The sequence below is a fragment of the Syngnathus typhle genome, linkage group LG19 (genome assembly GCF_033458585.1).
Source record: "Syngnathus typhle isolate RoL2023-S1 ecotype Sweden linkage group LG19, RoL_Styp_1.0, whole genome shotgun sequence".
NCBI lineage: Eukaryota > Metazoa > Chordata > Actinopteri > Syngnathiformes > Syngnathidae > Syngnathus > Syngnathus typhle.
In genome coordinates, this window is record NC_083756.1 from 7,797,405 (window position 1) to 7,814,537 (window position 17,133).

General features: G+C 39.6%; 1 protein-coding gene across 1 annotated transcript in view; it reads right to left on the bottom strand.

Annotated features, from left to right (window-relative positions):
• The window catches only part of cntnap2a (contactin associated protein 2a), a 133,999-nt gene that overhangs the window by 58,828 nt on the left and 58,038 nt on the right, over positions 1 to 17,133 (bottom strand). Inside the window, exons 4-9 of the mRNA XM_061265900.1 lie at positions 11,093 to 11,240; positions 7,716 to 7,768; positions 7,374 to 7,524; positions 7,106 to 7,290; positions 5,779 to 5,922; positions 4,950 to 5,211 (exon numbers count right to left, since the gene is read on the bottom strand). Of these exons, the coding sequence (XP_061121884.1) occupies positions 4,950 to 5,211; positions 5,779 to 5,922; positions 7,106 to 7,290; positions 7,374 to 7,524; positions 7,716 to 7,768; positions 11,093 to 11,240 (943 nt within the window). The remainder of the gene's footprint in view (positions 1 to 4,949; positions 5,212 to 5,778; positions 5,923 to 7,105; positions 7,291 to 7,373; positions 7,525 to 7,715; positions 7,769 to 11,092; positions 11,241 to 17,133) is intronic.

Below are 17,133 nucleotides of genomic sequence, written 5' to 3' on the forward strand. Positions count from 1 at the left end.
GGAAATATCTGGATTTATATATTTTTCCTTACTACAGTATCACCCTTGGAGAGGTCATAATATCCAGCTAAGGGCCAAAGCACATTTAAATGTCCATTACTGATCCCTCGTAAGTTCTTTTTATTTTCTAAAACCGTCAGCTGTCCTCCCACACTCAGTTGCGTGCAGTTTTAACCCCGTGTCACAAGTCCATTAACTCTTGAATAACCTCATTGCCTTCAGAGTAGCAGAGTGCTTGTTTTCTATCTGCAGTTGCCAGCACTGAGAATTTCTATGAAGAGTCGGCATACTGTATGTCACCGAAGACATTTGTTTGCGTGCATGCTTGTCTCCCTCCCTCCCTCCCACGCTTCCTTCCGTGTAGCTGTGCTCCATTAAATATGAGCGATGTTTTGGAAAGGGATATTACCAACGGAGCTGCAGGAGAAGCCGGCTCATTCTCATCACCTTCCCCTCGATACATCACCTCTTAGTGACACCAATCTCTACTCATCCTTCCAGGCCTACCGTGTCCCTGAGTCTTGATCCTGTCTCTCTATCTTGAAATCCTTCTCTGATGTCCTCCTGCATTTCACTTCTCTTTACAACGCTATGCTCTTGCGTCTGTCTTTTAAATTCGTCTGGTTCACCGCTTCGCCGACTGCCATTTATTTGAGAAAGGCACACAGCGACACTGTAACGGAGTTCAAGGTGCGGCCAGGTGCAAACCTGATTCCAGCGTGCTTTGTGAGAGAACCCTGCAGTGTTTATTATGTTGCTTTCATCTCAGTGGGGTGTGTCCATTAATTCAATTCCAATTTCTGGAAGACCAAGAGCATTAATATGGTATAACCAAACAATCTATGAGCAAAGATGGCCACCTGATGAGGGGCTTGACTGCTGTGACCTTGTGTAATCACTCAACAGAGCATGACTTTAATTATTTTTTCCTTCCATCTCATTGGTTCCTTTGTTTTTTCATAACAAAACAATTTGGATGCATGCATGTGTGTCATACTATCAAATAAAATACAGGTAATCCCGAATTTCTATTGTATGTGCTCTAGTCTATGTTAAACACACTGAATTGTTCAAATTGTTTGGATTTACTTATGGTAAAGTCGTATGAAGGCATAGTTTAGTGACTTTTCAGACCTTTTCCTCTGCAAAGTAATTACTGAATCCGTCCGTTATCTCAACCACTTGCCTGGATTGGACCTTTGAGTTTTACCTTATCAGCAATGAGAGGTTTAGAAACCTGGTCAGAGGATCACTATTAAGAATATATTGACTTGCAATATGGTGTCAAAAGTTTCAGGTAATCCTCAAAATCCAGTCGGTCAATTTTCAACAAAATATGAAGTATCTTTTGGGTAGGAAAGAAGATTAAGAAGGAATAGCATATCTTTCCAATATTTCGAGACTTCAGAAGTCCTAGAGTGACAAGTAATGATGTGAGAAGATGTTTAGTTTGAATGACTAGTAAAAAAAACAAGTTTCATCCGGACCTTGATTTGCCCCCTGCATTTTGTGTGATAGGATGACTATCAGGCTTGGCTGCAACCATCCATCCATCCATCCATCCATCCACCTCTTGAATGTAATGGAAAATAGATACAGTGTCACCTCATCTGTTCTACATCACCTGCAATAGCTTTGAATGATGAGCTTATCAGTGACGGCTATGTGAGTTCACCACAGCATGAACGCGCATATTGTACACGCGCATACACGCTATATCATATAATCCTAACTACACTACCGTTCAAAAGTTTGGGGTCACAAAATTGTTTGGGTGACCCCAAACTTTGGAACGGTAGTGTATATATTTATTTAGATAATTATTTATAGATTATATATATAATATTCTGTGTAAAAAATCTTATAATATATATGTATACTTATATTTATAGATTATATATAATCTTATACAAATATAAAATATAATTTATAATATTTAATTCATAATATTTTATTATAATAATATTTACACTACCGTTCAAAAGTTTGGGCTCACCCAAACAATTTTGTGACCCCAAACTTTTGAACGGTAGTGTATATCGCTCTATATATCTGCTAGATATCAAATAAAACAAAATACAATAACCATTTCTTTTAACCATGAGTAAGTGATAACAAAATGCTAAGTGTTTTTTTCGATGATTTTGTTTCAACCACTTGTCATCTTTAGATCTCTAATGAGCTGGTGCCGAACAGTTTTGCCGCTACTTTCACGAGGTATGGAAACAAAGACTGAGAGGTATGACCACAGTAAACGGATTCAACTTAATGAGCACCTTCCATGATGTAAAGTGCACAATATTTCGACTTTAAAGGAATGAAGCGTCCAAATCAAGCTGACCCGCCAAACAGATTCATACTGCAGTGTTAAGCAGTTCTTATTATGCATGCTTCAGTTGCCCTTATTATGATAAATAAGTTGGAATCCTATCAACAGCTCAGCTGGTGAGTCGTGATTGGTTGTGACGTGAGACCTGATATCCATATAGGCGGTTTCTGGCGTTTCCTAAATATCTATTTAGGGTCAATCAAAAGTAAAGAGTCCCAAAAAATGGATAAAGGCACGGAGACCTATTGAGCAAATCCAGCAGTCAATTCAACACTTTCTTAGATGTTGCCTGTGTGCTGGAGATAGAGGAGGAGTGAGTTAATGAGTAAGTAAAGAGGGAAGGCAATGAGAAAATTAGAGCAGAGTTCCCTTTGGAATCACAAGCGAGTAGCCTCTATTAATGCACACTCACATTCTTCTTTTTCTTCCTCAATTAGGAGGGGAGTGCCTTTCCACAGGTCAAAAACAGCCGCTGGGGGAAACTTTTAGCCCCACATCCAAACGAACACATCACAGTTGCATTTTGATTACACGGTGCATAAAGAAATTGCTTTGTGTGTGTTCTTAGCGAAGGGGGAGATTTACTGTATCTGGGCTCTGCCTCTTGTGACAAATAACTTTAATGAGCTGGGACCCACCACGGCGAGTGTGAGGTTATGAAGAAATATTGATTGGATGTTATCAGATACGTTGGGCTTTTTATTCCTCGCAGCCCTGCTTTCATATACTCCTCATTTTCTTTTACAACCCCAAGCTGGCCACCTTGGGTTTTGCTTGAAATACCATTCAGAAATTACAAGCAGCAAGCTGGGGAAGATACGTGATGATCAATCTTGAAAATATTAGTGCTTTTCATGAAATGACATGCACAGTTGCTATACACTACTCAATTTATACTGTTGCTATTTTTTCTTTTTAGCATGCATCCATCTTTTATACTGCGACTGACTGGTGACCTGTTCCTGGTGGAGTCCGCATTTCACGCCAAGTCGGCTCGGACATGCTCCAGCACGCCGCGACACTAAGCAGAATACAGAACTGATGGATAGATGGATCCTATGGTATTGACTCTTGACCAAGTAGAACAGAAGAAGTGCCATTTCATTATATACTGTACCGTAGAAAGGGCAGCGGGGTGTTTGAGTGATTTGCAGTTCCATTCAGTTTATGTGTGTGTCGGGCTGGGTAGGAGGTGACTCACCCTTTTGTACAAGCGGAATAAAAAAAGAATATACTGAAAACAAATGGATTGTGACTAATTAGAGGTTGTCGACTCACAACACTGTCAAACAGGTCATTTTTAGTGCAGGGCGAGCTACGTGACAAACACACGGCTACAGTTTATGTTTGCTGCTGAAGTCCTTCTGGGAAATATTATGGTGTGTATAATGTTTTATCCTCCTCCGTGTCATGTCAACTAGCAGAGTTACTATAATACAGCATGTTTATATATCAGAGTCCTTGAACCAGAAGGACGTTTTGAAGGTTATAAAATGGCATGATTCAGTGACTTCAGTCACCTATAACTCGAAAACGAGCAAAACGTGCGTGTTTTATGACGTTTCAGTGAGCTTGCAAAGGAGTGGAAAGCTTCGGGTGTATTAGGGGAAACATTACACGGAACGATTGCCTTAGGAAAGCATTTATTTGACTGGAATAAAGTTATTCTTCTTTCACCGAGCGACAAAAATGAATCAAATGATGATTAGCTGGTATGTTGGGGGCGTGGCCTCAATAGCCTAGAAGTACCGTAATTTTTGGACTATAAGTCGCATTTTTTTTCATAGTTTGGGTGGGGAGGCCGACTTATACTCAGGAGCGACTTATATACATATATATATATGTTTTTTTTTCTTCACTTTTTTGGCCATTTTATGGCTGGTGTGACTTATACTCCGATGCAATTTATAATCTGAAAATTACGGTAAATTGATGAAACGGAGCGAATTGAAATGGTAACAATCAAAAGATTAATGTGGACATAACAGCAGATGAGAGCGTATCAAAGTATTACCCCGACCGGGTGAAGGAACAACCTGTGTATGACGCTTCGCACCATGTGTCGTTATTAAATGCCACTAAGCTTTTCATTTTAAGTCGACCGCTCTCCCACGGTGACACTGAAACTAGAAGCCAGCGTGACTCGTTTAGTTCAGACATACTAATAACAGAATCAAAGTCAGCAAGCGTGCACCGCTGTGTGCGAGTGAGCTTATGTATCTGTGTATTCTAGTAATAGTAATGTAATCACAGGCTGAAGACCAATTAGCCGAGAGGGGAACGCCATAATAATCCCTACCCCTGGGCGTTGGCCTATTAAAGCAGCAGTGGACAGAATAAATTGAGTGTCTTCAGGAAGAGATCCAGGGAGGAAAGTAAGTGTGGGAGGAATGGGACACAACAAGCGAGGGAAGGAAGGAAGGAAGGAACAAAACAAAAGCAAATTCATTTCATCCAAAGGGTTTGACTGAGTGACACAATATTGTTTGTAGTACATTATTTGTTGTGTTGTATTGTCTATCAAGAGTTTGTTTGGTTGGATATGAAAACACTTTTGTGATGTTCTGTTTTCTGCTTGCCTAGAAATTCCCAACTGGTCATAATTCGAATGTTGACTCACCTGATGTTAAGACCACCAAGTAGTGCCTGTCTTCCCTGCTCACATTGATACGAAGAACCGCCTTGCTATCTTCAAGTGACATTTCCAAAGTGCCGTCATCAAGGTTACTGAAGAGGAGTAGCCCTTGTGGATTCCAGGTACGGAACTGAAGACCCACTGATATGAGGTTGTGAGCGGCCCGGCCAGGCAGCTGCAGGAAGCTGGTGGCGTTGAAAAAGACGGGATAGGAGTGCGGCTCCACGCAGGAAAATGAGAGATTACGCTGTGAGGAGGAGGCACATTGGGAGATGTCAGGAAAAAATATGCAAGTTAAAACTTTTGTCTGTCTGGACACGTAATCCTTTCTGGAGAGTAAATTCAAGCTAAGAAGCAGACACACTTGAATATTTAGGGCCTGGTAGAAAATACATCCGTGATATTGAAAATCCTTAACATTGCAACCAAAACCAAATCCTCAGCATTGTATCCCGCTGCTTGAATGGCTCTTTGAAATGTTTAGATACAAGTAATAGCTGTGTGAGTCAAGGATGATTTTGAACTGCTGCTTAAAGCAACCTTTGATTGCAACTTTTTTTTTGTTCCGACAATCTTTTGAACAACGATCAACATGGATACTTTAGTTGAGTTAATAAACACTCGAATGTAATATAATATATAAATGTAATAAAGTAAACTATTGAAATATTCAACGTTTTGGGTGACAGTTTAGCTGATGTGTTTCGCATGATCAATTTCAGTATCGCAGAACTGCAATGAATGAATAGAGGGATGTGACAATTACAGAAGGCAAAGTTGTGCTGCGTGTTTGAACCTTGCACATTCGACTCACAAAACTCGAGGTGTCCAACTTCTTCCTTCGGGCCAGGTCAGTAATGTTGTCTCCATTGTAGTTGATGCTTTCCATGCAGCCTTTAAAGTTCTTGCGCCCACCTCCTGCTGGTTTGCCGCTGTACGGCATTCCCCCGAAGCTCAACTAGTGAGGCAAAGAAAAAGAAAAGGTCCAGTTGGTGTAAAGTTCTGTATAACTGCTCTGGTCTATTTGGATATTATTAGTTGTGGTAGTTCCATCTCCTTTAAATGAGGTCATAAATGTTCACCATTTCCATTACATCTCAAGAATACCTGCCTGTTGTGGCCAATCAGTACAGATCATTTAAAACATAACATGACAGCTAGAGCAATGGCACAAGCCATTTAATAAAGATATCGTGGTGTCTTACAAAGCTGGAGGGTCACAAATATTTGATGTATTTCACATTTTTTTTTCCAGACATTGCAGATAACCTCGGTTGTTTGTTTTGTATTCAAAGACAGTTGATAGTCCTTGTAAACAGAACCACAGATGGACACACATCAGGGCTTTGGAGCAGAATTTTCCAGGACTTGCACACAAGCACGTACACACACGCAGTTCTGACTCGTGTATGGATTTCCCGGAAGATCTCTTAATTGAACAGCTTCACTTTAATTGTCCTGCCTTGGTTCTCGGGGTCTGACTTAGCAGTGGAAGAGATGAGCCTTATCAGCAATAGCTGGTTAAGATCACACACACATCAATACGTACTTCCGCACACTGGTGGTCACATGCACACAATGTACACAAAAGCAAATACAAGCAAGCCTGTAATCACATTACACACAAACAGCTCTCACCCCACTTACACATTCCAAAGAAAAATCCATTTCCTGTTTCAAGTATTATTATGCAAACCCATTGTGCTGCTTTCCATTACTAAGCAACCTTAATTATGTGAATGTTATGGATTGCCTTCATATTAGCAAGCCAATATATAATTTCCTGGGTGCTATCATTTCCCTCTTGAGATAGAGGAGGTCATCGACGAGGAGCAAAATGTCATAATATTTGCATAGAGATTGCCCACTTTTGTAGAAGTAATCAAATTATTAGGAATTGATTTTACTCGCGTAACAACAGATAATATACGACGAGTCTTATTGGAAGTTATTTCTTTCATAAGAAGACCATTAGATGCTTGTAAATGACATTATTGTCCTTCAAAAAATATTTGTCTTTTGCTAAAAGCAATAGAAGACTCAACCATGACATAAGGAATTATTCCCACGTATTTAATTGAATAAAAAAGCTCCGGGTTATTATGTGCATATACTCTAGATCCGTGCCATTCATAAATTACCTCATAGTCCAAGTCGAGGTGGTCAAATTCCCCGTTGGTCCTGAAGTGCTGAGTGTGTCTATCCAGGGTGAAATTGACATTACGCCGGTAACGCTCGATCACCACCGAGTGCCAGTGGTTGTCATCCAAGAGGCTGCCCGTCGTCACTGAGGTATGGCCCAGAATAGAGCCGTACTGATTGCTTCCTGTAAATTGCCACGATAGAATGAGTAATCGGAGACCCCTTTGAAATCATTTATAAATGTTTGTTTGTTTTCCCGTTACCCACCCAGGTTGATCTGCATCAGCAGCTTGGCCTTGCGGAGCTCCAAGGTGATGTAGTCCCCCTGTTGCCCCTCTCCATGGAGAATCACCCCCTCGCTCTCGGACGTCTTGAACCTTAGCGCGATCACGTCCTTAATGAGCTTCATCTTCTTCACCTAGACGCAATACACAGAGCAGTAGCTTTTTGTTTGATGCCTACAGACCCTACAAAGAAGAATCAAATATTTCATTCGCTTTCATCACAATGGCATTTTAAAAAGCAGGATTTCACAAGTTCCCAACTCTGCAGCATACCTCAATGAAAACTACTTCTCAGAGCTCTTCAAAGATTGAAAACAAACATTACCTTGAAACGATAGGAGATGACACCTTGCCCATCAAAATTGATCATGTCTGCCCCTGCAATAGAAAAAAAAGAAATGAGAACTCAAGAATATACTTCAAAAGAGACCATAGCAACCAAGGATTGTAAATCAGTGAATCTGAAAAAGACCATTTGGTTGCCTAACCAAGGCATCACAAGTGTCTGTCCTAGAGGAATGTGAAGTTTTAAAACGTGCTTCTGATAAGAACAAAGGCGGCAGAAGCGAGAGTGTATTTCAGGTGTGATTTTGAGATCTTCAGCAAATGAAGTGAAGTATTTGAAGTAGAAGTCCTCAATCTTAGGTGACCACCTTGCCTGTTCAAGAGGTTGGAAGTGCCATGTGTGTTCTGTGATGGGATTTTCAGGAGCGCATTATATTTTTTTATGATCATCTGCAGAGGAAACGAGAAATGGATTCAGAAGGGAGTCGCCGTAGGCTTCCGCCAAAGCTGGAAATATCGTGGTCTGCATAGCAACAAAAATGTGAGGTGACACTGATATAAAGGGACTCAGCCAAGTCTCAAAGGGAGTTATTAAATAAGCCACAGATGGTAAATACCTGACAACTGTTAATTGGCAGTGCAATTTTTGGCTGATGGAGTGCACCATAAAGTAGTGGGTGAGTATAATGGAAAAAAAAAACCTCTGTTAATGAAAGACAAATAAAATGAAATGAATGATAACATTTACAAGAGTAATGAGAAATACACATTTCATGAAAATCAATCCATAAAAATCAGACCAAGCCATTTTTAACAGCTGCAGCTGTGGGTGGGTTGCATCAGGTTGAGCATCTGGTATAAATAAATATATAAAACATTAAAAAAAAAAAGAACCTTTCTGTGGCCACCAGACTAAAATGGTTCCATGAAGTTACAATTGGAATTTATACTCTGAGCTGGATGGTGTGGTGTTTTATACATTAGTTTTATGGAGTGGTGGGCGGAGGGAAAACATTGAAAAGAGAAGATAATCACCCACATTTTTATTACTATGTGCAAAAATAAAAGTGTTCTTGATTAGCACATGTGCCAGATTTATGCATAATCTTGCTAAGTAATAAACACACAGATGCGAAGACCTTGCACTCCATTTAGGCCTAGCAGACATTAAAATGGGAGAATCACATTTATTTTTGTTCCTTCTAAATGATTCATTCCATTTAATATTATTTCTAGTTCTTCCACTTTACCTGCCTTTATTCCCCAGACTACTCCAGCTCCCATTCCATTCTGACTTAAATCTTCTCCTTTCCTCTCATTTCCTTCATCCCTTATGGCTCTTTCTCTCTGCCCACTCCTCCTCCTCCATCGCTCTTGGCCATGTTTATGTTACTGCCTCAGTAGGTGACAGTTTTCCAATGGCTTCATGAGGTATTGTACATTTAGCCTGACCGTGTTGTGACAGGTTGGGAACTTAATGGAGACTTGAGAATTCAACAAACCGCCGACTCCTGGGTGATGAAAAGAGAAGAAGGGGCAGAAATGTTGACCTGCCGTTGAGTAGGTCGGGGATCACCGGCGTGATATACCCTCTTGGAATCCGGCCAGGCTTCACAGCTGGCCGGGATGAACACCGACATGACAGCCAAGCTTTACTTTAGTGATATTACTGTTTTAGAGATTTTCTTCACTGCCGGATGAATGTCAAAACTTGCATGTTGCATTGTGAAGTGCCACAGAGAGAGCACATGTCACAAAAGGATCACACAAACCTCTTAAAACTCCATTTACATGACACCAATCGCAATTTAAAAGTGCAAATAATTGCAATGTCTTGAGTCCTGTTCTTTTCTTTCAATTTCCTGACTAGTCTGTGTTCTAATTGATCTTTGGCTGATCCTTTGTTCATAAAAATGGAAATGAGCATTTCACAGCACGTTGGATCAGGACTCCTTTTTAGCCTCTAGCTACCACACACACACACAAACACAGACCCTGCTGCTCATTGCATTGGCCCAGATGAGTCACAATATGCCATAGAACTCAATTATTGTATTTATTCAAAGCCAAAAGAATTACCATCAATATCTAACGTACACATTTGCTAATTATGAAGGCAACAGTTTTTTTTTTTTTTAAGTGCATGACTTGAGTTGAGTTTTACAGGTCTATGAAGATAAACACTTTTTATAATTGCATTTTGTATTTTATGTCTACATTAATCAATATTTCTGAGCATCATTTAAATAGCCTTTTTTAAAGTAAAATTCCCCAAATTCTTAGATCAGAACTGAATCATAGTTAATTAATATTAAATTATTATTAATTAAAACATGTTGCAATTAAAAGAGCATACTTTAGAGAGAAGCCAGACTACACCCTGGACTGCTCTCCACACTTCTGAGAATCTGAGAACTGAATTTGCTGCCTGCTCAGTATTTAGGTGAATTAATTACTACACCATCAGACATGAACTTTTTCTTTTCACGGGTGCTCCAATTTTATTATCATGTCAAAGAGTAAGACGGGGTTCAATTGACACAGCGTAATATGTATCCAACTGTTCTGGTATTGACTTGTTTTTCAGGTATGCTTTTCCAACTTTTTACTTCCAAAATTGCTGGTGCTTGACAGGCAGCTCCACCGCTGTGTACATTATTGATCGTTCCGGGCTTAAGAATGAGTGATAGATTTTGTCGAGGCTCCCTATACGATTGTCTGAATAGGACAACTGGTAGCTTTTTGTTTGGAAACTTTTGCTTTTCTTATAAATCTGGCTATATCCAAAGTAGATCATTACTTTTCTGGCCTTAGATTTGGAATAATTCTGTCTTAATTTAGTGAACAAGGAGGAATGCAGCAGCAGCAGAAACACTGTTGGCAACTTTGCAACAGATGTATTGACTTTTCCGGCCCCCTTTGGTGATTTCCTTTCAAACGAGTGACAAATCTAACAAGCTTTTGGACATACGCTTGCTGCTTTCCTCAGAAGAGTCAATATCCCTTCCTTTGGGCACATCTCTTTCTGCATCTACTGTAGTTTTCAGACTATAAGTCGCACCGGAGTATAAATTGCACCAGCCATAAAATTCCCAAAAAAGTGAAAAAAAAACATATATATGGATATAAGTGGCTCCTCAGTATAAGTCGCCCCCCCACCCAAACTATGAAAAAAACCCGCGACTTATAGTCCGAAAATTACGGTACTCTAGTCACTCACTTCAATTTTCATGCTTTTATATGCAAAGTCGGAGCTGCAGACAACATTTCTCTTTGCAAGATTTTAATCGGAGGATTTAGTGCAGTTTGTTAAAGTTTGAGATGGCTTGTGGTTTTGTTTTCGGGGAAAAAAAAAAATATGACACACTCATCCAATCAATTAATGCGAGTGTGCTTGTGTCCCCAATGACTACTTACAGTACAAGCATCCATAGACTTCTATCCGAAGACCAATCCTGCCCTCTTCGCTCCATTCCAAGGGGACAAGCCTCAGGAAACGAGCCACCATTCCGTGCTGTAGCTCGTGCCGGATTGCGCTCTCAGAGTTCGAGTTTCCAGCGAAGGCCTGTGCACATAAACGCCGACACACATGATGAAATTAAGTACATCAAAGCTGCACGCCTACGGTCAAATAAGAGGCTTTGGGGAGCTAAGAGCAAAAAAGTATTTGTTCCGCTCACCACATTCTGCACACTCACAAAACATACAACATCATTATGAGTCTATATGAGCATTATTACGCCATGAGAGAGTCTGACTGCAGGGGATTTGAAGAGGAAATCGTTCCTTGTTGAAAGTAAGAAACGCTTTTGTTCTTTATCTCGACTTAAAATGGCTCCCTGAAGACTAATTGGGTGCCTGGAGCTGACGTGGTTGACAGTCCACTGGCCTAGTTGGAAAAAACTGCCGGTTTCACATAGTCGTAATGGTGGGTGTACAATTCCAAATACTTTTGACCATAAAAAACATTTATTCAAACTAAAACCTACAATATATCTGGATCTTCAGATTTCCCCCATTATTGCGATTTCCCATTTATGGAAATAATTCCAAAACTGCTAAAGAATCACTATCATTTTTGCATTTCTTATACTAGTGTACTCAAACTAAACTCTCAGCTACTCCACATGCTCAATCACAAAAACAGCGATGAAGTGTTTGTTTCCCTGGCGCCTTGATTTGCTTTGCTTCTATTTCGAACATTTCTATTTACCCAGGAAAGGTTAACCGAGCATACAAAGGCTCTCAAATTGTATATTAGTGCCCGGCTTGGCATTCACATTGCTGCGTATGGCTCTTCGGGGAGGCACTTACGATGTTTGATGCTGTATGTTTAGGTGAATGGTTGAAATTTTCCCTCAGAGGCACTCAAACAAAGGGAAACAGACTCACTAAAAACTCTTGTTAGCGTGCGAGTGGCCTTCTGTCCTTGTGATATAAATAGAATAGAAATATTAACTCATTCACTGCCATTTTTTGTTTTTTTCTCAAACTAGACAAACCTATTTGAATTCTCGTCAAGTAAAACCAAAGAGCATTTTAGGCCAAAAAATGAAAATCTCAAAAACAAACGTTTGCCTCTTTGTGTGAATGTTGCCAATGTACACACATATGCATAAATAGCGTTTTTCCACACTTTGCTGTCCATTTATCTTAAAAAGCCCATTTCCCAGTTTGAACAACCTTGGCACAAGTCTGAACTTTTGCAATTTGGTTCACGGACTGCGCTTATCCAGCCCACTCATTTCTTGTAAAATAAATAACACGGTAGGGGGGATTAGGAAATGCGAGGAAAAAACTTCATCCCCAGTCTCTGTCAATCCCTACGATTCCTTTCCTTTATTTGTCTATTGTGTCCATTCCACAATTTAGCACTTATCTCGGCTTGGCTGAATGAACAGCTCAATTCAGAGGCCTTCCAATGCAGAGCAGGCAAAAAGGACAGAGGAGTGGCAAGATGAAGATGAGCGAGGTAAAAGAAGTCACACTTTGGAAAAGGCTGCTTAGTGAACCCTTTAATTCCTTTTGCTCCAAAGTCAAATCATTTACCAGCACCAATAAAGAAAAATAAATCAGTGTCTATGCGAGTGTGTCAACCGTAAGAGCCTGTTTAAAACCAAGTAATAAGAAAGCAATAAAGTTCTTCGAGCACACCAAGGAAAACTAATTTTCTCCATTCACAAGCAAAATTTTAAGGGTCTGTGAACCTCTCAAACTAGATCTTTAAAAATCTATGATTAATTCTTCAATAAGTCAAATGGGTGACTTTGGTATGTTCTGTATATTTTCTTCGAGGATTGTGGAAAGTATTGAAATAAACAAAGGTCAAGAGGAATGCTGAGTTTTATTGAGTGACTACTAAAATATTTTTAACAGTTGAGGAAAAGCAGATATGTTTGTTTGGAAGGTTGCGTTGGGTGAAACGGAACAAGCGAACAAAACAGATCAATGAATAACAGGATAATATTGTTTGTTTAAACTTGCTAAAGTTGACATTGAGGTCACAATTGAACATCAGCGTTAACTTATTAAGCAGGATATTTCAGTGCTCATTTTTTCATTATTTTGTTTAACATTATAGAAACTCTCTAGGCAGGAACAAAAAAAAAAGATTGAAAGCCCTTTTCCTGGCATTTGATTGTTGTCCCTGGAACAGTCAACCGCCCTAGACTGCTTCGGACACGCGCCCATTGTGTGCAACCTTCCCTAACGGTGCCAGGGGAAATCAGTGTGGCCTGGTCTGGTCTTTTGTTTTTATCGACAAGTGTGAGGGACAAAGCAGAACCATAGAAAAGAAAAAAAAAAAAAAAGTGACGCTCTAAGGATGCTTTTGTAGGCTATGTTGTGCCAAGAAAACTGTACAGACTGTGGTAATGCCATGTTTAATGGGGCGCCATCATTCAGTGTCAGAGCTGCACTACATTCTACTGGATGGCTTCAATGCTTATGGGTCACTTCATCCAAACCTTAGTCTGGTGAAACAACCGAGGGAGAATCTAATCCTGTAGAGCAAAGTTGTAATTGTCACTTGGCTTCACAAAGCAGTCGCTATGATGAGTGGCTGTTACAAGGTTAGCTCACTCTCCCGCTCCCACACCGCAAAGTTGCGGAGGATCATTTTTTAGTGCCGCGATGGAGTTTAAATTTGGCATTTTTATTTCCGAGATGATTACACTGTCTGTACCTTCATTAGGTTCTCTGTTGGAAATGTACCGGGTATCTTGTTCAGGGGAATGTCTCATGCTTTGTTTTAATGAGAACATCATGACACTGAGCAGAAATATAAATGCAACACTTTGGGTTTTGCGTCCATATTTGATGAGCTATTGTTTTCAAAGCAGCAGGCCTATTTGTCTCAAATATTGTTGACAATTTTAACATCATCTTTCAGTTATTGTGTTCATTCATACAAATTGCGTACAATCAAAATCAAGGCAATTAAGAACTTTTAAACTCGTGACTACCGTAATTTTCGGACTATAAGTCGCCTTTTTTTTCATAGTTTGGGTGGGGGGGCGACTAATACTCAGGAGCGACTTATATACATATATGTTTTTTTTTCACTTTTTGGGGCATTTTATGGCTAGTGCAATTTATACTCCGGTGCGACTTATAGTCCGAAAATTACGGTATGTAGAAATTCCTAGCACCCAAACTTGGTGATGGATTGGATTGTTTGCCTTCCATGAAGTTCCATTATCACACATTTTGGGTTCCATTATGAACCAGTTTTGTGTAGTTTAATCTCCCAACCTTTAAATTGTTTGCCTGTGGTGCTACAAGACAAAAATCACTATGAAGGTACAGCAAATTATCCACTCTGTGTGACTCCATATGCTTGTTTCATTCTTGCTTTACTTTTGTTTTTTTTAAAAATCAGAAGATGACACACTGGCGATATAAATACCTCGGTAGGTAGCCGAGTCTGTGTGAGGGATTCACACAAAAGAAAAGCTAAACAAAGATCAGACTGCCATGCTGGATGACAATATAGGCAGAGAGAAAAAGCAACACAATACAGTCCACTGGAGCATAAATCCGGGCATGTGATTTATCAGAAAACACTCTACGCCTCTTCTAACTTAATTAGTCGCCCACCAGTGAAACATTCACCATTCGAGACTTCACTTTTCATTTACCTGACAACGCACAGTTAAGCAGTGGTTTCCTTGTGAGAATACACACACATCTATTAGGAAACAAGCCTCTAGGATATTCCCTGTCTGAAAAAGGACTAGTAAGAAATAAAAAGTCTCATAGTGGCTGGAATTATTATTAAAATATTAATTATGATTTGAGCCATGGCTGAATATTACACAATATTATTCATGATTAATTTTCCTGATCATTTCTTAAAATCATTGAAAGGTGAAGGTAAAAGCTTTTTGTTTCCTGTGCTATTATGTGACTAGCGTGGATTTTTTTTTTTTTAAATTGGCTTATATAGCTCCAGACAACTTCACTGAAGTTAATGAAAAAAAAAAAAAAAGCACATTTAAAATGTTCAGCCAAGGCAAAGAAGAATTGCTTCTTTGCCAAAGTTGTTCCATAAATGCTGACACCTAAAGATTCAGGGACATACTTTAGATGGCACCTGTGGATATACGGAAATTAAAGTGTGCATCTCGCAATGACACACACATTAGTTGCACTGAGGCTTGTTTGTGAAGAGAGCTTTCATGGTAACAATTATTCACTCGCTTTCTGCCCTGTTTTCTTTGAGCGTGGGCCAAATGGATCAGAGGCCAGCTGACAAGATAACAAGGACACTAATGTGTTTCCTAGAGCAGATGCTTGAAACATTATTTGGGCTGCACTCTGCTCATCTCAAAATATCCCCCTCAGCTCTCTAACGGGAACAGGAAAGAAAAACATTCTCATTGGATGGATTTGAGGAAAATCCTTTCACATTAAGTCCTACTGTTATTTTAGACAACATTTCGTTAACTTGTAATGAATTTTGAAAAAAACTGGTCATGTTGCAGGAATTAGACGAAATCATGGAGCCGCAGCTTTGTTGCAACAGGAAGGAAAGAAGCATCAGACAAACATTTTGAGTTAAACTAAGCCACAAATTACACGTAGGGCTATTTTTCATTGGTATGCTGACGAAGCATTATTAATGTGTCCCTGTTTGAAGCAGGATCGGCGTAAGAGTTGTGGCTATGGCCGTGCTGGTTTATTAGATACATATATTACTGTCAGGTGGTCTGGTTGAATTACAGCCTGGAGCTTCTCATCCATGCAAAACGTCAGCGGAAGGGACGAACGGCATGCTGGAATTACTTGGACCAAGTCTAAAAGAGGGAAATTCATTTTTTTTGTGTAATTTTTTTAATATGGAACGCGTGTCATTTTCCCCATCTCCAAAAATGTCATTTGATGACATTTAGGTGCTCATCACTCCACTCAAACGGTTTAAAACTGAAAATGCAACTAAGTCAAGAAAGGCCCAAATGATTTGCCGTTACCTTCCATAGTTTTCTACCTAATTGATAACTCCTGCATTCCATCAAATGAGAACGTGCATCAAATGTGCACAGCTTCATCACAGCTAGGGGAAAAAAAAAAAGTGTATGCATAGTATAATTGTTGAATGTGACTATAAAGCCTTGACAACCTACTCAATGTTACAAATGGTGTTTAAATTACCACACTCATTCATCAATGTCATTATGACTCTGCAGTTTCACAAAACCAATTATGAAGTGTTTATCAGTGATCTTCCTCGGGGAAATCGCTGAGCCAATACAGTGACATTGTCTGTCGAAGGAAAGGACATCCATTCCTTGGGAGCCATGCTTACTTATCGGGCCCACTTGTGATTGGCAGTGATGGAGACACAAGACCTGGGTTAGTACGCTCATTATTTCTCCCTCAATTTAGTGCATGAGAAGTTGGTGATCCAATTATAGCTTAAATAAATAGTGGGGAAGTCGGTAGCATGTCAGTCAGGAAGTTTTGCGGGTTCCTCCCATGGCCTTGTCCTCTTCTTTTACATGCAATGTGTGTTGTGTCATATTTAAAAAGCAAGCAGTAGTTCCCTAAACAACAGGGAGGTGAATGTGTTCTGGAACATTTGCAGAAATCACAGAGGCAATGAATCAGGGTTAATAGCAAAAAGCAAACCCTTTGAAATATATAATCACAGCTAATAGTCACGATGCAGAACACATAAACAACAGCTTAATTTACTTTTAGCCATAAAAGTCCACATTTTCCATCCCGAATAGACCTGAAGGGCCACAAACCGGTCTTAGTACCGACATTAAAAAAACAAACATTGCTGATATTTTCTAAACTGCTAAACATAATTATTGGCCAGCGCACTCATAAAAAGAAGATGAATGTGCACAGCCCAAGCCATTTATGTTCGTAATCTGTCTATGTTGTCGTAATTTTACAGAGTATATCCTTTTTAAATTTACACTTGGTTTATCTTATCTGTATTTGTATAT